This window comes from Gracilinanus agilis, chromosome 3 (genome assembly GCF_016433145.1).
Source record: "Gracilinanus agilis isolate LMUSP501 chromosome 3, AgileGrace, whole genome shotgun sequence".
Taxonomy (NCBI): Eukaryota; Metazoa; Chordata; class Mammalia; order Didelphimorphia; family Didelphidae; genus Gracilinanus; species Gracilinanus agilis.
Genome location: NC_058132.1, coordinates 342,068,117 through 342,092,358, shown reverse-complemented (window position 1 = coordinate 342,092,358; position 24,242 = coordinate 342,068,117). Strand labels below are relative to the sequence as shown.

At 35.5% G+C, this 24,242-nt stretch overlaps 1 protein-coding gene across 1 annotated transcript in view; it reads right to left on the bottom strand.

The window, feature by feature from the left end:
- Window positions 1-24,242, bottom strand: part of LOC123242360 (protein mono-ADP-ribosyltransferase PARP14-like) — a 119,876-nt gene that overhangs the window by 61,003 nt on the left and 34,631 nt on the right. The window contains exons 2-5 of the mRNA XM_044670051.1: window positions 20,056-20,186; window positions 16,431-16,464; window positions 8,086-8,328; window positions 6,010-6,246 (exon numbers count right to left, since the gene is read on the bottom strand). Coding sequence (XP_044525986.1) covers window positions 6,010-6,246; window positions 8,086-8,328; window positions 16,431-16,464; window positions 20,056-20,186 — 645 coding nt within the window. The remainder of the gene's footprint in view (window positions 1-6,009; window positions 6,247-8,085; window positions 8,329-16,430; window positions 16,465-20,055; window positions 20,187-24,242) is intronic.

Sequence of the window (24,242 nt, the reverse complement as noted above, 5' to 3'; positions counted from 1 at the left end):
TGAGAACTGGAGATCACAGATCTCTGCAAACCTCTGTGGTCAATCTGGACAGTGGCTGGCTGGAAGAGTGGTTTGAAGGGTAGTGAAAGGTTGCCAGGTGGTTTAAGAAGAAGAAAGTAGGAATAAGCCTGAATCTATTTCCTGATAGACTGTGAGAACTAGTGAATTACCAATACTGGTAGTGAGAGAGCTGAGAGAATAAAGACCATCAATACATCTGCAGCAATAGCCTCTCTATTCTCTGTCTTGGCTGTGGCCAGGTCCAGCCGCCAGAGATAAAATGAGAGAGTGAAATCTCAAGCCTCCACCTGATCAATAGCCTCCAGTCCTGATTGTTAATTAGTCCAATAGATAATAGATCAATAGGGTTTCCAATCCCCAATCCTTGACCTTGTTATCCTTTCCCTGTTTATAGATAAAAGAGTGTTCAACAAGTACCTTCCTGAGTAGTCTTTCTATGATGGCCCTTGGGAAGGGAGTCAAACACAGTCAGATCCTGAACATTATCCAAGGCAGATCAATAGCCCAATACTGATTTATCCAACCCCAAGTTGGACCTGGAAATGTTACCCATTTATCTAACCTCTCGAAGGTTCTTACTTGGGCAGCTGTTAGAGAGAAGGAGATAACTTTCAGCAGCAGTCAGGGTGACAGTAGTAGGTGTTCCTCCCACCAACTGCAGCTAAGGAGATCATAGATAGATACACATCATCACCATCATTATACATCTATATATCTCCCTTGTACCCTTTATTCCTATAACATAGATTAATATCAGATCAAATTAACAGCTCTAGGAGGGGTAAGTTTCCACAGATATCATAAGATCTGTTTCAAGCATGAGTTCAGTAGCCCCTTCTGAAAATGGCATTTAACATACTCCCTCTTTAGGTAAGATGAATTCCCTGGTATTTGACCAAGGGAGGTGTCAGATTCTTTGTGTTGCTAAACCTGATGGTTCAGGCCATGTTTGGCATCTCAGGGAAGTGGTTTGCATGTGCTATTGTCTACTTCTTTTTCTGGGTCAGAAATCACCAGTACCAGACTGGGCTGTCCACTCAGGGATTGGGGTTTTCATTAGATGCGGCAGATATATCCAGCTGTCAACTCTTTTCAGCTTTCAGTAGAAGGACTGGTCAGGAGAACTTGGTAGGTTTGCTTACACTTAGGCTACAGGGCATCCTTGTGCAGGTGTCTTCTCCAATAAACCCAGTTTCTAGGTTCTAGCTCCAAAATAGATTAATCTGGGGCTGGGTCCTTAGAAAATAGCTTGTAAAAGCACTGGTTCCAATTTTTTAACATTGGGTTAAGGAATATTCTTATCTTCATACTGAGGTGGCATGAGGGAGCAGGACAAGGTAGGAAGTAGGACTCATAGGTGGGTTGGGGAAACTTAAGGAACATCTTCCTTTTCGCTCTTCCTCAGCAAGGGTGGCATGGGATGGGAGTGGGGCAGTGGTGCAGGCAGGGCTGCTTTCCCTCTCCTGCTATCATGTGGCCCAAAGGAATGATCTAGGCCATCTGGGTCTGTGACTGACCTCTCCTCCCTTCCATTGCACGGGTAAAGATAAAAGTACCCAGAGCAAGGAGAAGGAGGAGGAACCACTGGACTGAGCCAGCCCTAGAGGATCACTTTGATTCTAACTCAGTTATTAATTATATCCACATATTTTCATGATACAAATGTCAATGTATACATATATATGTATAAATATATACAAAATATATATATATGTATCTATCTATATAATGATTAATTGCTTATGGATCTTCAATACCAAACTCTTATCAGAAAAATTTAATACAAAGACTTTTCCCACTGAGTCACTTCTCTTCTATTCAGGGTACATTAACTTTTGTATTTTGAATAATCAGTCATACATTTTATACCTTGTAATTGTCTCTGTCCCTTCTTTGGTTACAAATACATCTCCCACACATACTCTGAGAAGCATATCATCTGCTTCTCTTTTAATTTTATAGCATTATCTTTAATATTAACATCATATATCCATTTAGAAGGTATTGTAGAATATAATGTATTGGTCTAACCGTAATGTCTGCCAGTCTGTTTTCCAATTTTCTCAGCACTTTTTATCAAATGGAGAGTCCTTTGCTAAATAGTTTGTTTACTGTTTTATCAAACACTGTTATTGAATCCCATTGTTTCTGATTTTCTCTTGTCTTGTCTGTTCTATTGATTTGCCTCTTGATTTTTAAAAAACCCTCACCTTCCTTCTTAGAATCAATACTATGTATTGGTTCTAAGGCAGAAGAGCAGCAAGAGTTAGGCAATGTGGGTTAAGTGACTTGTACAGGGTCACACAGTTAGGAAGTGTCTGAGGTCAGATTTGAACCTGGAATCTCTGGTCTCTAAGCCTGGTTCTCAATCCACTGAGCCACCTAGCTGCTCCCAGGCTCTTGATTTTTATTTTTACCAGTATCAGATAGCTTTGATGATTACTATTTTATAATATAGTTTGAGGTTTGGAAGTGATGTTTCCCATTTGTTCTTACCACTTTTCACTATTTCCCTTGATATTTTGGATTTTTTGTTTTTACAAATGAATTTCATTATTATTTTATTGAGTTCTATAAAGTAAGCCTTTAGTAATTTGATTAGTATAACATTAAAAGTGGAAATAAATTTTGGTGGTATTTTCATTTTTGTTATATGAATATGGCCCAGCCATGAACACTCAATATTCCTTCAGCTATTTAATTTGTTCTTTATTTCTTTAAGGTACACTTTGTAACTGAATTTATACAAATGTTTCATGTATTTTGGTTGATCAGTCCTCAGATATTTTATACATTTTATATAAAATTTTTTGTATGGAATATTTGTATAAATATGAAATATAAACTAGGATTTTTGTCTCTATTATTGCTTTTGGGGTTTAGCTATTATTATATACAAATATATTAATGTTTGAGGGTTTATTTTATAGCCTGCAACTTTGCAGAAGCTTTTAATTGTCTCAGTATCTCTTTTGATTTCCTAGGGTTTTCAAAAGTATAGAATCATATCACAAGTAAATAGGGATAGTTTTATTCCCTCTTTACCTATATTTAATCCTTTAATTTCTTTCTCTTGTTGTTGCTAGTATTTTCAGAACAATATTAAATAACAGTGCAAGAATGGCCATTTTTGCTTCACTCTGCTATTAGTAAAGGTTTTCACATATTGCTATTGCATATAAGGCTTTATAGGGATGATATTAGAAATTAAGTCTTGTTATATTAGTTTAGAGATAACAAGTAGAGAGGCTTGGTTGAGAAAGAATTGGAGTTTGAAACAGATCTGAGACAGAGTGTCAGTTTCAAATGTTGACAGTTTGATGGTTTTTCTGTGACAGTTGGTCTCTGGGTGTGGCAGTTAGTTTCTGGGAGGAGCAGTTACACTCTCTGTCTCAGAGTATTGGAAGCAGGTAACATCTTTTCTCTCTCTTCTCATTGTCTGTGGTAGAAGGAAAGGAGGGGAAAACCTGAAGGAGCTAAGTGATTTTCCTTTTCCAGCTTGGGAAACTAGTAACTGTCTATTCTGCTTCATAAATTGTTTTTGTATCTGAGAAGACCAAAGAAAGACCTGGTCTTTGGTTTGGACTCTGAGTCTGCTAAGGCTCAGAGTTCTAACTTGGTTCTTGCTGAGGCTCAGCCAGCTGGTCTTTGTTATTTTTATAACTTCTTATAAGGATAATAGTATTAGTTTTATTGTAGAATCGTGAAAATTTGGGTTAGTCAGATCAGGAAGGATCAGTGTAGCCTGTGGAAACAGGTGGTTCCTCTCGAAACTAGGGAGTTTTATTTGGATGGAATTAGAATCCCTTAGAGTTAGAAATCTTTTTTTTATCCTTATATCCTCAATAAATAGTTTATTTTTATATAACAAGAGTCTCCTTAGCATCTTTGCACCTGACTCTGAAGAGAAGCTCACTAATGAGCTTCACTTCAATTATATAAACTGAAGATACTTTGTATGCACCTTAGGCAGAGTATCTGATCAGTCCATAATCAATAATCAACTCATTCTCCATTATTTTACACTGTACTTTATGTTTTAGATGGATGTTTTATGATTATTTTAAAAGGTCTCTCTCTGACTATATGTTGTAAGATTTTTAACATAAAAGTGTTAGGCGTTGTAAAATGTTTTTTTCTGCATTTATTGAAATAATTATGTGGTTTTTGATATTTTCATTTTCACTATGATTATGTTGATTATTTTCCCAACACTGAACTATTGTTATATTCCTAGAATATTCTTTGGACAAATCACTGTAGCCTGTCTGATACAACTTTTATTTAAAAATTTTAAATAAATATTTGTTAATGGATGTAGTTTTCCTTCTCTGTTTTGTCCTTCTCTGTTCTAGGTATTGGGCTTATATTTGCTATGATTGATGATTCTGGTAGTGTATTTTTTCAATTTTTTAAAAAAGAACTTATGAAGTAAGATATTCACTATTCTTTAAAAGATTAATGGAATTCTGTGGATCTTATCAGGATGAAATTCTATCAGGACCAGGAGTTTTTGATTTGGTAGTTCTTCAATAACTAGTTCTATTTTATTTTCTAAGATTAAGTTATTTAATATCTCTGTTGAAGTCTCATGATAATTTGGGGTTTTTTATATTTTAAAGGAATTTCTCTATTTCTTTAGATGTCTCAATTTTGTGAGTTATTTTAGTGATCACTAAATCAGGGCCATTTACCATTTTTGATGCCTTATTTATCTAATGAATATATATGATCAATGTAAGTGGCTCTTAGAACATCAAAGAGAGTCTATATTGAGTCTAAAAGTACAGTGATCCCTCACCTACCCTGGGAGTTATGTCTCCCCCATGATAGGTGAAAATCTGCAAAGGAACAGCATTATATTTATTTTGTTATTTATATATATTTTAAGGCTTTATAAACTCTTCCCACTCTCCTATAAACCTTTTCCACCCTCTTATTAACCTACAGTCACTGAACCAATCAGCTCCCAGAATAAAGAACACATCGTTGGGGTTGGTCACCTTTCATTCCATCAGCCAATAGTGTGCCTCAATAAGTATAACTCCACTATGCAGAATTAGATATATATTTTTTTAAAACCCAATACAGTGAAGTGAGGATGAGTGAACCTCAATATAGTGAGGGATAACTGTATTTGTTATTATATATCAGTCATCAATACAGACTTGCACTGTGAATATATAAGGGATATATTACCACTGGCCTTTTCTTTTCCATCAGAAGAAGTAGTATTGATGCTTCTAGGGGAAAGAGGCAGATTTTTACATGTCTGCAAAATTTTATTTTGCATTAGTATATATATACTACACACATGCCAGAAAACAGCCACCAATCACTGAGCAGTTCCAGTCCTTGGGTCTTGCTAAGGCATTATCTGTGTGTTAGGGATCAGATGCTCTCTACTCTAGTAATATTACAGGAATCCAACTTAAAAAAAATCCATGTAGTTACAGGGTCTTTCTGAGCTACAAATGCCAAAATGACAATATGGGCAAATAGCAATGTCATCTATTATTATGTTTAAGTAGAAAGAGCACTGTCTCTGTCATTTAATGGTCTGAATCCAAACCATTCATCCCTCTGACACTACCTTTGTGACCTTTTGGGGTAAGTCACTTATGCTCTCTGGACTCGAGTTTCCTTATCTGTAAATTAAGGGTGTTAAACTAGATGGTAACAGGTGGCACAGTAGGTAGAGTAGCAAGTCTGAAGTCAAGAGGACCTGGGTTCAAATCTACCCTCAGATACTTCCTAGCTGTATTACCCTGGGCAAGTCATTTAACCCCACTTTGCCTAGGCCTTCCCCTTCTATCTTAGAGTTATTACTAGGACAGAAAATATAGGGTTTTTTGAAATAAAAAATAAACTTGATGGTAGTTGAGGACTTGTCCACTTCTAGATCTTAGATCCTATGAACTTCTGGAATCTTTGATAGAGAAATAATCACTTTTTTTTAAAAACAAGATGAATGATAAATATAATTACCTTCATGTGTTTCAAATTCAATCAAGGCTGAATTATCCTTTGGAGAATATTGGACCATGGTTACTGATCCCCCTCCATTTTTGGGGTGTTCAAAGAAAAAAGAAATTAATATTTCGTTAACACCTGGGGGTAGGTCTTCCACCAAAATAGTTCTTGTCATTTCTAGAGTTGATGCAGAAATCTTAAGTTCTTTAACTCTGTGATTCTGGGTACAAATAATAACAAATGCCTCTGTATCTGTAAAGAAAAATGAAACAACATGATTACATTCTTAGCCTTAAGTTGTGGAAGAAAAACATAGCAGAGAGTCAAAGCTCATCAGTAAAAGAAGAATTTCAAAATGAAAATTCACACATCCAAAATACCTTTTAGGAAATGACCATGATTTTGGAATCAATATGGTTCTGTGCCTATGTTGCACTTGGATCTAAATCAGAATGAGGAATTTCTTTCTTTCCTTTTTCTTTCTTCTTTCTTTCTCTCTTTCTCTCTCTCTTTCTATCTTTCTTTCTCTTTCTCTCTGTCTCTTTCTGTTCTCCCTTCCCCTCTCTATACTCACTGAGGAAATTCCTCACTTCATTAGCCCTTCTGCCCAGCAACCCAGTGGGAGTGCTTCTTCCCTCCTCTATGTGGGGTAAGGGGGTAGCACTCCTGACACTCAGTATAGGGGAGGGACACAGCACTCAGTCTCTGGGGGAGATGGGCATGGCACTTGTTCTGGGAGGTGGGGTCATTCTGGGGTTTTGGCACTCCATCTCCAAAAGGTTTGCCATCACTGTTCTAGGTTCTGTGCTAGGAACTAGGATGATTCAAAGATAAATAGGACAAGAAACTTTTACTCTAAAGCCCTATACAAAGAATTACCCAGTTGAAAGTAAACAAGTGCTATAAGAAATACAGAAACAAGAAGAGAAAGAAAACCCTTTCAGATGACTGAATCATAAGAATACTTATGGGAGGAGTAATTCCTGAAGCATTTTGTTTCAGAGCATTCTCTCTGGATAGATTCATACTCTTTAACTGAAGGTGTACTACAGGGTTCTGTTTGGGGCTTTCTTCTCTTCTCCCTTTATACTACTTCACTTGATGATCTCATCTACTCCCATGGATTTAATTAACATCTCCATGTTGATGATTCTCAAATCTACCTATCCTACCCTAATTTCTTTTGAGATATCCAATCTTGAACTTTAACTGCCATTCAAATATCCCAAACTGGATATGCAGTAGACATATCGAATTCAGTATGCTTCAAACTCAACTCATCTTTCCCTCTGATCACTTGACACACACACATACATATACTCTTATAACTTGGGAATCATCCTCAGCTCCTCTTTATTTCTCATCTCCATATCCAATCTGTTGCCATGGTCTTTTGATTTAACTCCTGTAACACATCTCAAAAAGGCCTCTTTCTCTACTCTGACACTGCCATCCCTCTAAGCCTATATCATCACCTCATATCTGGACTATTTCAATAGCCTGCTGGAAGGTCTGCCTGCTCTCATGGCATAATGGTGGTCTGTTCTCACTTCCATCCATCCTCCATCCAGTCATTAAAGTGGCAATCATGTCACCTCCCTTCTCAACAAGCTCCAGAGGCTCCCTGTCACCTTGAGGATGAAAACCAAAATCATCAAACTGGCATTCCAAAGCTCTTCATAATCTAGTCCTCTTTTACCATTCCAGTCTTCTTACACCTTTCCCATTGCCACATATGCTTTAATCCAAGGACACTGGCATTCTGGTTATTCTACAAACAAGAGACTCCATCCACTGGTTTGAAGTATTTTCAATAGTTGACCCCCATGCCTGGAATACTATTCTTCCTCATGTTTACTTACTGGCATCTTTTAGTCCTGTTTTCTCCCCCATTAGATTGTGAGCCTTTTAAAGGTAGAGACTATCTTTTAACTTTTAACTTTCTTTTTAGATGCAACACTTAACACAATGCTTGGCATGTAGTAGGCACTTTATGAATTGAATTTGTTGAAATTCCTGAAAAGAAAATTTCACAGATGGACCATTTCTTTGTGAATCAGAATCTCAAAGTGGCAAAGGAAGACTTCTTACCAATAGTTTTCAGGAAGGTAACCACAGCAACCTGAGCTTCTGGTATGATTTCTATTGTAAAGTCTCCATTCATTTCTGAGAAACCACTCATGTTCTCCACCAATAAAGTCAATAGGTCCTCTCTTATTGTGTGTTGGACATTTTTAAATACAACCAATGAGGAAATAGTTCTAGCATCTTCAGAGTTACCCTCAGCCTGGGTTGATCTTCTCTCCAGCTTTGTGTCCTGGTCTTCTGATACTTCTAGGTAAATGGAGAAGAAAGAGAATGAGAAGAAGGGGAAGAGGAAGATGGAGTTTATGCTGAAGGGCAAGGCCTACATCATGGTGCTACTGGGAATATAAAGTCTTTAACTTTCACTGGGCAGTGTTCTGTTGACCTATCTTTATGACTGAGGATAGATATTTAGTTTTATTGTCAGTCTATGACTTCTACTCTCTTCATATCAACTATTCTCCAGCAATTGAAGCAATGAGCTACTTGAGACCAGATAATGCCATGCAGATCATTTTGGAATATTATTCTGGCTTATGAGCCTAAATGTATTAGCAAGCAAATATTTAATGAATATCAGATAAACTAGCCCTTCAACTATATCGACTTTTAGGATTGTGATCTAAGACAGGCAGAATTAATAGTTTCTGTATGTTTTTATTTGTTTAATATTATAGTCTCTCTTTTTGGTCCATCATTCATTCATCAGAGAACATTTTTAAAAGCAGCCTATTATGGTGATTCTTCTCACAAAGATAATTATGAGAAGTACATTGTGATAGTAAAGAAAATTCTCCATGACTACTAGAAAGAAGTGCCTCTTATCATTAATATGATAGCTTAGTGGGGACAAACGGGGGGGGCTCAATGGGTTGAGAAGCAGGCCTAGAGACAAGAGGTCCTAGGTTCAAATCTGGTCTCAGACACCTCCTAACTGTGTTACCCTGGGAAAATCACTTGACCCCTATTGCCTAGCCCTTACCACTCTTCTGACTTGGAACAATACAGAGTATTGATTCAAGACAGAAGATAAGGGTTTATATATATGATAGCTTAGTGAAAGGAAGGAATAGTGGGAAGAGAGAAGTATGAAACATTTGAACCTCACTCTCTGAATTAGTCAAAGGGAAGAATACACTCAACTAAGCATAGAAATATATCTTACCCAACAGAAAAATAGGAGGCAAGGGACTAAGAGAAATGGAGGAGGAAAGGGAATAAGAAAGAGGATAGATTAAGGAATGGAATGGTCAGAAGCAAAAGATTCTTGAGGAAAGGAGAGGGCAAAAAAGGAAGGAAAAATATAAGAATACAATGGATGTAAATGCACAGTTAGTAATAACAACTGTGAATGGAAAAAGATGAACTAAGCTATAAAAAGGAAGAAAATAACAGAATTTATTAGAAATTAGAATTCAAATAATATATAGTATTTATTGTTTGCAAGAAACTGTTGAAACAGAAAAATACAAATGAAGTTACTGAAGATGAATTTATAATGCCTTAAGTGAAATTTGAAAAGACAAGAATATCAATCATAATTTCAGATAAGACAAAAGCAAAAATTGACCTAATTAAAGGAGATAGACAGGGAAAACACATTTTGTTAAAAGGAAACAGAAAATGAACTACTAATAATACTGAACATGTGTGTACCACAAGGCATAGAATCTAAATTCTTAAAGAAAAGTTAAATGAGTTACAGAAGAAAATAACAAAGCCATAATAGTGGGAGAATCTCAATTTACCCTTTAACAGACCTAGATAAATTGAAGCATATACTCATAAAGAAAAAAAACTTAAAGAATTAAATAGAATTTTAGAAAAGCTAGATTTGCTAAGTCTCTGGAGAATATTGAATAAAAATGGAAAGGTTCATGCCTATTTCTCAGCTTGCATGGCACTTCCAAAATTTGACCATGTACTAGGGCATAAAAACCTCATCACTAAATACATAAAAGCAGAAATATTAAATATATCTTTTTCTGAACACAATGTAATAAAAATTACATTCAGCAAAAAGGTATTTGAAACAAAGATTGTGAATTAATTGGAATCTAAATTGCAACCATAAAGAATGGGTGGGTCAAGAACAAATCTTAAATATAATGAATAATTTCATTAAAGAAATTGATAACAATGAGAAAACTTACCAAAATTTGTGATTTGCAGACAAAGAATTAATTAGAGTAAATTTTATAATTCTAAACTAGTACATCAATAGAGAGAAAGAGTAGATGAACAAAATGGACATACAGCTCAAAAAATAATCTAGAAAACCAACAAAATTTTAAAGTACCGACAACACCTATTTTGGAATTCAGAAAATCAAAGGAGAGATTAGCAAAATTGAAAGCAAAGTAAAAATATTGAACTAATAAAATAAAATTAGGAGTAAATTTTAACAAATAAAATAGATATCATTAAATAATTTGATTTAAAAAATAAAGAGAATCACACACTACCAGTATCAAAAATGATAAGGATTAATGCACAACCAATGAAAAAGAAATTAAAGTAATTATTAGGAGCCATTTTGCTCAACTATATGCCAATAAAACTGACAATCTAAATGAAATAGCTGAATATCTATTATGTGTTCCATTATTTTAATCATGTTCAACTCTTCGTGACCTCATTTGGACTATTCTTGGCAAAGTTATTATTATTATTATTATTATTATTATTATTATTATTATTTGCTAAATCTTTATCCAGCTAATTTTACAGATGAGGAAACTGGGACAAACAGGATTAAATGACATTCCCAGGGTCACATAGCTAGTAAGGGTCTGAGGCCAGATTTAAACTCTGAAAGATGAGTCTTCCTGCCTCCAGGTCAAGCTCTCTAGCCACTGTACTACCTAGCTTCCCCAGTTAAATATTTACAATTATATAAATTACAGATTAAAAGATAATAGAACACTTAAATAGCCTCGTCTTAGAAAAAGAAATTGAACAAACCACAAATGAAATCCCAAAAGGAAAAAAAAAACTCAGGACCAGATGGATTTACAAGTGTTTTCTATTAAACATTTAAAGAAAAATTAATTCTAAAACTACATAAACTGCTTGTGTGTAAATAGAATTAGCTCTAGCCCATTCATAGTCAAAACTCTACCTACCCGAGATGATACCATCCCCACCTCCCTTAGTGGGGAGAGGGATGAGTTACCCATATGTGACAATAAGTAACAAATCAAGAACTGCCCTTTGGGCAGTCCAAATCAGTGCAGAGGCTGCCATTGGTCCACTTGAATTAGAGGTGGACCGACAGGAAGTGACAAAAGACACTATCTCTTCAAGTATGTTGGTTACTTCCTGCTAAGGAAGTTCCTGCTTCGAACTGGGTGCTGAAGGATCTCTGAGGAGACCTCAGACTGCTTCCACTCTGTATTGTCATGTGGGTAAGTTAGGCTGACTTCCTTGGCCTACCTTGGCGTTTCCAAACTCTACCTTTAAGTAGGCACTAGCCTATCTGATTGCTAAGGCCTTGTGGCTTGTAGCCTCATTTATTTAGCCTTTTAACCTTCTCTCTCCGTCCAGGCCTCTGCAGGCCTGGACTGGCCTCTCCCTCTCTCTATTTCCCTACCTTTTTACCTTCCTAATTGTAAATAAACTACCTTAAACCCAATCCTAACTTGGGTCTATTTTAATTACGGAATCAATCTGAATTGTTGATTCCTGGTGGCCGCACTTTAATTATATACCTATAAAATATCTAAAATCTCCCTCTTACACTTGAAAAAAGGAAAGAGCCTACCAATTTTTTTCCACGACACAAATATTACCTTGATACCTAACCTAAGGAATCAAAACAAAGAAATAAAGCTATTAAACCAACTTCTCTAATGAATATTGGTACAAGAATTTTTCTGTAAAATAATAGGAAGAACACTACAGCAATATATCACAAAACATTCAATAAAAGCAGCCTGTATTTATACTAGGAATGCAGGGCTGGTTCAATATATTTTTAATTATGACTATTTCAATAAATGCAGAAAATGCTTTGGACAAAATATAGCATTAATTCATGTTTAAAATTTTTTAAAAACTTAGAAAACATAAGAATAAATGGAACTTCCTTAAGCTAATAAGTAGTACTTATCTAAAGCAAGAGTCAGTATTATCTATAATGATGACAAGTTAGAAGCCTTTCCAATAAAATCAAGAATGAAGTAAAGAAGCCCATTATCAGCATAATACTTCAATGTTGTCTCATAAAAGTTAGCTTTAAAAATAAGAAAGTGAAAAGAAACTAAAGGAATAAAGATAGGTAAAGGGGAAGCAAAACTAGTTTTGCAAGATCTTATGATGGGTTACTTAAAGAACCTTGAAAAGGCAACTAAAAAACAAAACCCATTTTATCCTCAGAGTCTTCAGATCTCTTTCACTATGCTGCCTAGGGCTTGCAAATGGCACCTACAAGCACTCTAGTGCCCAAGGAGAAGTTGTGCCCCGGGACAAGAAAAGGTCCCAGACTCATATTGGAGAACTTTGATGGGAATATATGCCAAGTGTTAATTTTACAGGTGTAAACTAGTAGTTTTGTCACCCACTACTTAATTCTGGATCACAGCTTTAGGAAGGACTAAAAAAGAGACCCTTGTCCAGAGAACTATCCTGGGTAGATAGTCCCAGATAGGTACACTGAGAAAGGATAAAGTTCAGAAGAAAGCAGCAAAAGGGTGTAATAGACTCTAGGAGCAGAGTAAGGCTTCAATTCCAGTATGTAGCCCAGCCTACAAATGAATAACCTGGGCTATAATCATAAACAAAATAATCTCTGATCCAACGGAAATTTCCAGCTGGCTGATAAAGGTCAAGTCAAACATCATTCTACTTTTGCTCATATCCCAATTCAGATCAGGAACTAGTAGACCTTCAGAGTGGCAACCAGATTTGCCCTTGATCAGGGAGAAACTATGGAAGAACCAAAAGCTTATGGATTTTGATTATAAGCTGTGCCTAAGATCCTGGAACAACAATGCTCAATACTCCAAGTTGACAGCATGTTGGATTTGTTTCTTGAGCATCTTTGATACCATCATAGCTTTCAGTCATGGAATTCTTGTTTGCTTGTTTTTTTCCAGCCTACTTCCCAATTTTAGACTTGATAATAGGGCTTGACCTTGCCATGAACTTCTGAAGGGAAGGTCTAATATCAAATCTGAAATCAGGAAGTAGGCTGAAAAAAGTGAGTAAACAAGAAAAGAATCTCACCACTAAAAGCTATTATGGTATCAAGAAAGCTTAATAAATAAATACAGCATAAGAGAATGAGTCTAAAACATTTAGCAAACAAGCCTTAAAGAAAAATGCAGTTGGGGTAAAAACTCACAATTTATCAAAGAAATAAAGTAAGAATTTTAAAATGCATTATTTTTACTAATGAAATTAGAGAACAAAACTGGGGGAAAAAAAGTTCTATGGAAGAAAAATTTGAAAGGGAATTAATGTCTTGGGATAAGAGATACAAAACCTTGCCTATACAACAAACTCTGAAAATTAGAATGGACCAAAGAGAAGTCAATGACTCCCTGAAACAATAAGAAATATCAAAATAACCTTAAAAGACTGAAAAGGTAGAAGACAGAAAAAGATATATGGTATTTAAGAATAACAACTGACCTGAAAAGCAGCTGAAGGAGAAAAAAACTTAAAAATTATTGTGCTATCTGAAAGAGGCAATAAAAAAGAGAGAGCCTACGCATCATAAAGGAAAACTGGTCATATCTCTTTGAACCAGAAGGCAAAGTAGAAAAAGAAAAAATAAACAGGTAACCTCCTGAAGGAAATCTCAAAATGGAAGCTCCCAGAAATGTTGTAACTAAAATCCATAGCTTCCAAGTCAAAGAAAAAAATACTAAAAATAGCCAGAAAGAAAAAATTCAAAAATCAATAAATTAGCCAGAATCACGCATTATTTAACAGCCAACACTATAAATAGCCAGAGACCTTGGAATACCATGTTGAGTAAGGTAAAGCCATTTCCTTAAAGCCAAGAATAACTTACCCACTAAGTCTAAGTATAATGTTACTGGAAGAAAAATAGACCTTTAATGAAAAGAGAAGACTTCCAAGCATCTCTGATGAAAAGATTAGACTTGCATAGATATTTGGAAGTTGAAATATAGAAGTTTAAGAAAAACAAAAAGTTTAAACATGAGTAAGCAATGATAAGGGAATAAAACAGGATAAATTACTTATATTCTAATATGGAGAAATGATACATGTGCCCCTTCTGAGTCTAAATAAACAAGCGAATGTTGTTAAGATCTTAAGAGAAGAACAACAACAAAAAAAGGGAAGAGGAATACACTGAAGAAAGAGGGAAAGGAAAGAAAAATTAGGTGAAAGTATCTCATGCACCAGCAAAGGAGAGCCATTGAAGGCATGTGGAAAGGGACACAAAATGATATAGGCCAGTGATGGGCAAACTTTTTAAAGAGGGGGCCAAAGGAAAGGAAATGTTCATCTGTCAGTCTGTTTCTAAGACAACTCTTTTGAAGTTTCATTGTATTCTTCAGATTAGGAATAATGTCGTGCAGCTGGATAGAACATTTCAGGGGGTCACATCTGGCCCATGGGCCATAGTTTGCCCATCCCTGATATAAGCAATATTTTAACTATTTTATGTGTAAAATAGATTAGAAGAGGAAGAGAATGGAGGCAGAGAGACCAGATAGGAGGCCATTGTAGCAAACCAAATGTGAAGTAATAAACTCCTAACCTAAAATGTGACCATTGGGCATGGAAAAAATGGGAAGGCTGAAAAACCCAATTGGACTTAGTGATTCGATGGGATATAAGACAATAAGGAAAAAGAAGGTAAAAAAATAGCATTGAGATTTTAAGTTTATGTGGCTGGAAGAATGGCAGTATGGTTAAGAGAAAAATAAGAGGTTGGAAAGAAGAGCTACTTTGGGGATGGAGGAGACAAGAAAAAATGAAAAAAAACAAAACAGGACCATAGAATCAGTGCTGGAATGCAATGCAGAGGTTATCTGGACTACCCTACCACCCAGTTATAGGCATGCTCATTCTAGCAACCTATAACAATAAATGAGAGCCAGTAATTAAATGTAATGATAGAAGGGAGAGAGTCTATGAGGGTTACTGTCAGTAACTGTCACCAACGGCCTTCTTCTGGCTCTTTTTGTCCCATCCCCCATCCTTACAAACCCTGATAAAAAAAAAAAAAAGAGAGAGAGATATGTTAGAAGGATCACATCATCCAAGGGTTCTCTATTTCAGATATTAAGACCATTGCGAAAGTTGATATTAAGTAGACATTTCACAAATGTTACATGCCTAGTACATGTACTAGGCCTGTCCATCTAGTTTCTCTCTTGTCTTCCAGGCCTACATCACCAATGGGGCATTTTAAACTAGATGTCTGAAAGTATCTCAAACTTAACATACTCAAAACACAATTGATAATTTTTTCTCCAAACCAACCCATCTTCTGAACTTCCCTATTTTTGTTAAGATGACTACCACTATTTTAATCCGTCTTTGTTCACATCCTTCAAGTCATCCTTACCTCCTCTGTTTCCTGCCATGTCCCCAAATAAGTTGCCTAGCCTTGGTTGCTCTACCTCTTTTCATCATCACTAGTCAGGACTTTAACCATAACCAAGCTGAGCAGCCCCTATTGACTATGGAAAAATCAAATATGGTAATATTGACCTTCTTTAATGAGGAAAGAAAGTTGTATATAATTGTTATACCTCAAAAGTATTCATAGTTGAGCTCTTTGTGGTAGCGAAAAATTGGACAATAAAGGGGGTGTCCCTCAACTGGGGAATGACTGAACAAATTGTGGTGTCTGGTGGTGATAGAATACTACTGTGCTGTAACAAGTTTTGAACTGGGGGATTTCTATATGAATTGGAAGAACCTCCAGGAACTGATACAGAGTGAAATGAGCAGAACCAAGAAAACATTGTTCACTAAAAGTGAAACATTGTGGAACAATACAATGTAATGGACTTTGCTAATACAAGACAATCTCAAGGGACTTATGAGAAAGAATGCTATCCACATTGAGAGAAAGAACTGTGGGAGTAGAAACATAGAAGAAAGACAAATTACTCATCATTTGTTTATATGAATATATGATTCGAGGTTTTGGTTTTAAAAGACTACTTTATTGCAAAAATGAATAATATGGAAATAGGTATAAGTGATAACATTTGTATAACTCAGTGGAAGTGCTTATTGGACCTGGGAAGGGGGATGGGAGAAGGGGAGAAAAAAATGAAATATGTAAACATGGAAAAATATTTTTAAAATAAATTAAAAATAATTACTGTACATGACTCTCATCCAGAATTAAATATTACCTTGTTCTTGGGCTCCGTCTTTGATCTTGCGTCCCTGAAACAAAAAAAAAAAACCCAGATATTAAGAATTCCTCTATTCCAAGAAAATAAATATAGAACCAGTCTAGTGTCCATACAGTTGGAATTAGTAAGCCAAATCCTACAGCTTTGCTAAATTATACAAATTCATAACCCAAAGGAGATAATAATCCTAATGTCTATGCACTACTCATATCACACCTGGGGCACTGTGTTCAGTTCTGTGTACCCAGTTTAAGGTCATTTGATAAATTGAGGAGTAGTCAGTGAAGAAGGATCGGAATGGTGAATCATTTGTACCATATAAGGAAGGATTAAGAAAGAATTTAGTTTTGTTTTGTTTTGCTTTAGCTCAGAGAAGAGAAGAGCAAGGAAAGCAAGACATTTTCCCACCCCACTCTGTTTTGATGGGTAAATTAAGCATTAAGATATTTCTTCTTAGTTGGTCTCTGCTTTTGGTGAGGGTGTGTCAAATTAGCTGTAGACTTAAGAATCAGGAATCCTGGGTTTGAATTCCTTCTCTAATACTGAACAGTCAAGTTTCTGCTCATTGCCTGGCAGGACTTCAGTTTTCTGATTTGCAAAACGGAAACAATAATGCTTGTTCTACATACTTCATAAGGCTATTGTGGAGAATCTCCTTTTCAAATATCAATGAATGATAGAACTAAACATATGTTTTCACGTGATTAACTTTCATTATTAATGCTCATAGTAAAAAAGACAATTTCCATATTTCCTATGGTGGGCCCTAAACATGGGGTGGGTCAAATCTGATATATGACATTTATTAATTAAGTGTTTGGTTAAGCCAGCCTGATATAGTATAGGGATTGATGGAATTGGAATCAGTAGGATGTAAGTTCAAATACCAACTCACATATGTATGAGATATGTGATGCTAATCAAATAAATTAACCTCTCTAGTCTTCATTTCCTCACTAATAAAATAAAGGAGTTAGTCTCAGTGACCTCTAAGGTCCTTCCAGCTCTAAATCTATCAGGGGAGAAGGAGAGAAGTATTCCTATACCACTTACTATGTACCAGGAACTGTCTTAAGTCCCTCAATTTTCACTCAATGTTCACCAATTGCCTCTTTTGGAATAGACAGAATTTTTCATCATGAGTCTTTCAGAATGATCTTGGATCATTGTATTGATCAGAGTTGCTAAGCCATTCACAGTTGATCACATTATAATATTGCTGTTACTGTGAATAATGTTCTCCTGGTTCTGCTTACTTTACTTTGCATCAGTTTATATAGGACTTCCCAGGTCTTTCTAAAACCATACCCCTGGAAAAGGTGGATCTAAGATAACAGTGGAGTAGCAGGAACCTTAGGACTTGCCTTCCAACTGATCAGTACAAAGCAAATTTTTGTCTCAAAAGGACAAAAATCAAAATCAGATAAATAAAGGGCGCTCTCCCACAGGGTGTAGGCTTAAAAGTAGGCAGTGTTTGGGGGTTTCCACACTATAAAAGGCCAAAATCACACTTCTCAAAGCACAAGTTAATCACCCCTCCCTCAGACCACCTACTGCATCAGGGTCAGAGCAAGTATCTGAGGGCACCACAGACTTACCCTTGAGGGCAGTGCAAGGCCTTGGCAACAAGACCTGGGACCTAAGACTGAAGAGCGGGGAGCCTGGGCAGCAGAGCATGGAGCTTAGGCAGAAGCAAAGCTGGCTATTGTAGCCGAACTGGAAAAATAGCCTCAGGGCAGACTGCTTTAAAGTACAAGAACTGCCTGGACCATACTTTCAATGCAAAGCCCTGTGAGACAGAAGCTAAAAAAGCAATGTCCACCAACATACAGGAAACACAATCCACAAGTAGCAAAAGAAATAAGCAGCAGCAGAAAAAAGCTTTTAATCCTGGATACTTCATATGGAGAAAAAGAGCAAAATACAGAAGCAACAGCAGAGAGTGACAAACAAGCAAACACATTCAAACTTTCCAAAAAAAATTGGAAATTGGTCACAAGCTCTCGAGGAACTCAAAAAGGAGTTTAAGAACCAAGTAAGAAAGATAGAAGAAAAATGGGAAGAAAAGTGGGGAAAAAAGAAATGAAAGTAATTAAAAAAGAAAATAACAGTTTAAAAGACAAAAACATCCATATGGAAAAAAGAAGCCCAGAAATCAAATGAAATAATAATTAAATTGGAGACCAGAATTGACCTGCTGGAAGCCATGAAAAGCAGGATAGACTACACTGAAAAGGAAAATCAAAACTTCATAGCTGAAAATAAATCTTTAAAGACCAGAATTGGGCAGATGAAGCCAATGATCTCACACAACAGCAAGAATTAATGAAGCAAAATCAAAAGAATGACAAAATAGAAGGAAACATGAAATACCTCATTGAAAAGACAATTGACCTAGAAAACAGATCCAGGAGAGACAATTTGAGAATTATTGGTCTACCTGAAAGCCTCGATATCATATTACAAGAAATCATCCAAGAAAACTGCCAATATTCTTGAACAAGGGGGCAAAATAGACATTGAAAGAGTCTATAGATCACCCTCTAAATTAAATCCTCAAAAGACAACCCCCAGGAATGTTAATAGTGAAATTCAAGAGCTTCCAGGATACAGAGAAAATATTGCAAGTAGCCAGAAAGAGACAATTCAGATATCAAAGATCCCCAGTCAGTTTTACACAGGATCTGATAGCCTCCACACTAAAGAACTGCAAGGCATGGAATATGATATTCAGGAAGGCAAAAGAATTGGGTCTACAACCAAGAATCACCAACCCATCAAAACTGACTATATACTTTCAGGGGAAAGTATGGGCATTTAACAAAACAGAAGGTTTCCAAGCATTCCTAAAGAAAAGACCAGAACTAAATGGAAATTTTGATGTCCAAATGCAAAATTCAAGAGATCCATAAAAAGGTAAACAAGAAAGAGGGGAAAAAATTTTAAGGGCTTCAGTAAGGATAAATTATATTTTTATAGGGAAAAATCATATCTGTAATTCTTGAAAACTTTTCATTATCATAGTAGATAGAAGAATTATTCATAGACTAAGGTGTTTAAGGAGATATGAAAAAAGTGGGGAGGAATAGAGGATGGTACTGAAACCATATCCCTCATCATTTTTTATAGCACAATAGTATTCCACCACAACTATATGCTACAACTTGTTTAGTCATACCTCAATTGATGGGCATTCCCTTAGTTTTCAATTCTCTACTACCACTGGAGTATAAATTCCTTGAAGGCAGGGGTCATATTTTTCTTTTTTTAATCCATAGTACTTAGCACAATGCCTAGCACTTAATAAATGTTTACTGAATTGAATAATAAGCTGTGGGATCCTAAGTCACTTAACCTCTCTATGCCTCAATTTCCTCATCTTGGTTAGACTAGATGGCTTCCAAACTGCCTGTACCCCATCATGCATTTCCAGAGCCTATTGTTATTCCTTTAACAACATCTTGCTCTTTTCAATACATTCAAGAGTTCACATTTCTTGTCACATTCATATCTTTCTATTCCTTTCAAACATTTTCTTTTTTTATAACACTACTATCCTGCATACCTGTGAGGAAAATACCCTGTTGCCTTTCTGTAATTTCCCATTTCATGACGTACTTACTTCTGTTGTGACTGGTTTTTCACTGATTTTATTCTCATTCTTTGCTGGAGGCAGTCTGACAGTGAGTTTCAATTTTTCTTGTCCTGGCAATTCTAACTCATGGTTCTCTCTTTTTAGAACTCGTTGCCTTGCTGAAAAATAAAGAGCAAAAGAGATTGAAGCATTGAAATCTTTGAAACAGGTTATGGCAGACATATAGCTCCATAATTTATACACTTTTGTATAAATAGCATATTGTATAAAACAACATATCTGTATAAATGCAAAAACACATATTTAATCAAATATTCAAAGAAAATGGACACTAAATAATTTATTTGTTCAACAATCGTGTCCCAAATTCTAACTATGTGCATTGCTCAGGGAAAGATGCTAAGAATAATAAAATGCAACATGGTATATGATGTCTGTTTTTCAAAGGCTTACAAAAAATAAATATATATATATATATACATAAAAATGCAAATAATAATCTGACAATTTATGCTTATGTTCAGCATTTATTAAACTGTTGTTAGATTCAAGGCATTATAGATGGAGCTGGTTCTGCAAATACAAAATGAGTATAGTCCCTTGCCCTCAAAGAATTTGTTTTCTCCTTAAGAAAAAGAAAACTTGCATAGAAGTGGAAATACAAGTTAATTCAAGGAGAAAGTCAGTCTTAATGATAGCAGGATCAGGAACTTGGATTACAAAATACATACCCATGCATGGTCATGAACCCATTCATATTGGCAGTATAGCCTCTGGAACTGTGTCCAACATGATATCTACATCCTTTCTCCCTGGGCTGGCTTACTCACCTCAACATGCCCTGGCATTCAAAGGTCTGGGGTTTTTCCTGAAGTAGGGACCAGAGAAGGGTGGCTATACTGCTAAAACTCACTCAAGATCCTAGGAGTAACCCTGGCATGGGGAAGGGAGGATAAATTTAGACTTCTTACCATTGTATTTCCTTAGACTCCATCCTTATACTTTCTTGATATGCATAATTGCAATGAAACTCTGACTCAAAAAATTTATTATATAAAAAAGTGATAAATATTTTTTTAATGTATGAATGCCTTTTGTTTTTACATCACCCAATTTTCCCATAACTTCTAGTGAAATGGAATGAAGACCAGTTACAAAATGGAGTGGGTTTGGTATGAGGATCAAGAAAATTAACAAGTCCTATGTCATATGAACACTGACTCCATCTTCTGCTGCCACATGTATTATTATCCTCCATTTTATCTTTCTGCAAATCATCCATAGAAAACTAGATAATGAAAGCCATCTATTGTTTCATAAATACAGGTACACAATTATCAGAATCTCCCAATTCTGGAAAAAGAAAGACCCTGAATCCTACTTGCCCCCCTCCCAATTTGGCTGAAAACTTACTCTCCACCCTTCTAACTTTGAAAGCCTTCAATTAGAAATCAGATTATCTCCTTCCGTATTCTGGTTTGTATCCTTTTAATTGTTTTCTTTTAACTAATTAGTCTCATTTGATTGTTTTTAATACATAAAAATCTATTTCATTCGGTATGCAGGTTATGGATTGACTGGGAAGTTCTTTGACCCATTTATTATGCTTGTTTTGCTAATAAATCATATAGCTTGGATTGTTTCCTCAGTATTAATTATCCACCACATTTTCCAGGGAGCCATTACATTTAACAAATAATTATTTAAAAATAAAAATATGGAGAGAAAAAAATTAGCATTACATCAATACATCAGAAAAATTCTGAAAAGATGTGATATGATCCTTACCTGCGGGCCTTTCATCTCTTACAAGGGTAGTAAAGGAAGGTATTTTCTCATATCTCTTTTTTGGGGGCCAACTTTTTTTGTTTTATTTTATTTTATAACATTCTCTTACAATTCTTTCTTTCTTTTTATTCTTTACAATTTTCACTGTTGTCATTGTATTTGTTATTTACTTGGCTCTGCTTATTTTACTCTGCATTAGTGCAGGTATTTCCATATTTTTCTACATTCATTTCTTACAGTACAAAATATTCCACTACATTCATGTACACCTATATGTGTAGCCATTCACCAACTAATTGGAAACTAATTTCTAGAACTTTGCTATCATAAAAAGCATTGATATAAATATTTTGGTATATACAGACATTTTCATTTTATCAGTGACCTCCTAGGGGTATTCACTTTGTTGGGGAAAGCTGGAGTCAAGCAGTATGAACATATTAATCACTTTATTTGCATAATTTCAAATTGCTTTTCAAACAATTAGTCTAATTCATAGCTCTACCAACAATAGATTAGTGTACTTATCTTTCTACAATCCTGTCAACCTTGATTATTCCCACCTAGCAGTTTTCTGAGTATGAGGTAAAATATCAAGCTTTTTTCAATTTACAATTGTCTTATTATTAAAATTTTGATGTTTTCATTCATTTGATTATTATTTTGTTTACATTTATTTTCTAGCATATTACATATTATAATACATTATATTACATTTAAATGTAAACTATTTATTAGTGTAAATTCTTCTTTTTGTAATTGTTCAACAATGGTAAACCTCAAATTCAAAGTACTCATTATGAAATAAGCTATCTAATTCCAGATCAAGAACTTAATGACTCAAAGTACAGAATGAAACATATTCTATTTTATTTTATTTTTTATATAGATAATGTGGAAACTTGTTTTGCCTAATCATACATAATTGTAACTGATTTTATTTTCCTTTTCAATGGGTTGGGGAAGAGGAAGTAGGAGGGAAAGAACTAGGAACTGAAAATAAAATTTTTAAAAATTGTTTATTCACATGCTTTAATCACTTCTGTCCTGGGAAATGCATTTAATCTTACATATCTGTTACTTGTCTAGAGATCATAGATACAAAATACATTATTCTAGAAATTTGACACAAAGATTTTCTTCCCACTTGACTATTTCTCTTCTTAGCCTAGACGCATTAGTTTTGTCTATATAGAAGCTTTTCAATTACATGTAATTTTAATTACATATTTTATTTCTGAAATTACCTCTATCCCTTGTTTGCTCAAGAATATATCTCTTGAGGGCAGCTGGGTGTCTCAGTGGATGGAAAGCCAGGCCTAAAAATGGGAGGTCTTAGGTTCAAATCTGACCTCAGACACTTCCTAGCTGTGTGACCCTGGGCAAGTCACTTGACCCCCATTGCCTAGCCCTTACCACTCTTCTATCTTGGAACCAGTACACAATATTGACTCCAAGAATTTTTTTACAGTATGACCTTTAATATTCAGGGTATAAATTCATTTTGGTTTTATGTAATCTGGATAGCATGAACTCATACATTTATTAAGGAAAAGGCAAAAGCAAAACTAATTGTGCTTACTCTACAGAAAATAAACAGAGCAATAATCAAAACATAATAAACCATCCACAAACTTGGGGAGGTAGTGAGCTCAGACTTTCAGAAATTTAGTAACAGGGAAACCAATGTGTTTAGGGTCCACTTAAGACTATGGGCTGTGGGCTTATATGTCCACCTGGAAGAATCCTCTTTTTGCTATTCTTAGAACTCTAAAGCATTATTAAGTCCTTTAATAAAAAGGCAACATTACACTCTTCCAGTGAAATGGTCGTCTTGGATAAACAGTTCTGTTTCCTTGGCTTGTCACTGATGCAGTGAGAACTCAAAGGTGATTAGTTCTCTTAAGTCTGAGAAGTGCAAATACCTTTAGACTAGCTTCTTACTATCTGGGGTCCAAGGAGTTTTTCCTTCTCTAATGCTATAGATGGCAGTAAAGAGCTATGGAAATGACCCGAGCCAACCAACCAAGAATTTTGTTCCTTCCAGGGACTTCTTGATTTCCATAGATCTCTTCTCCAAAGAAAATAGCACCTCCATTAGTCATATGGCAAGACTAGCTCTCAAATTGTAAATGGCAGTAAGAACAATATAAACAAGCCTAATCAGCTCTTCATACAACAGGATTATGCTTTTTCCTGTGAGCTTCCAACACCTAACAGAGCCTGTCTGGTATTAGTCATCTCTCACCACTGAGTCCCAAGCCACTGCTCTTATCTTCTGATTTTCCTCTGCTCTACTTTTTAAAGCAGCAACAACAAGTCATCTCCCCTTTGCTTCTTTCTCTCTCTCTCTCTCTCTCTCTCTTTCTCTCTCTCTCTCTCTCTCTCTCTCTCTCTCTCTCTCTCTCTCTCTCTGTCTCTCTGTC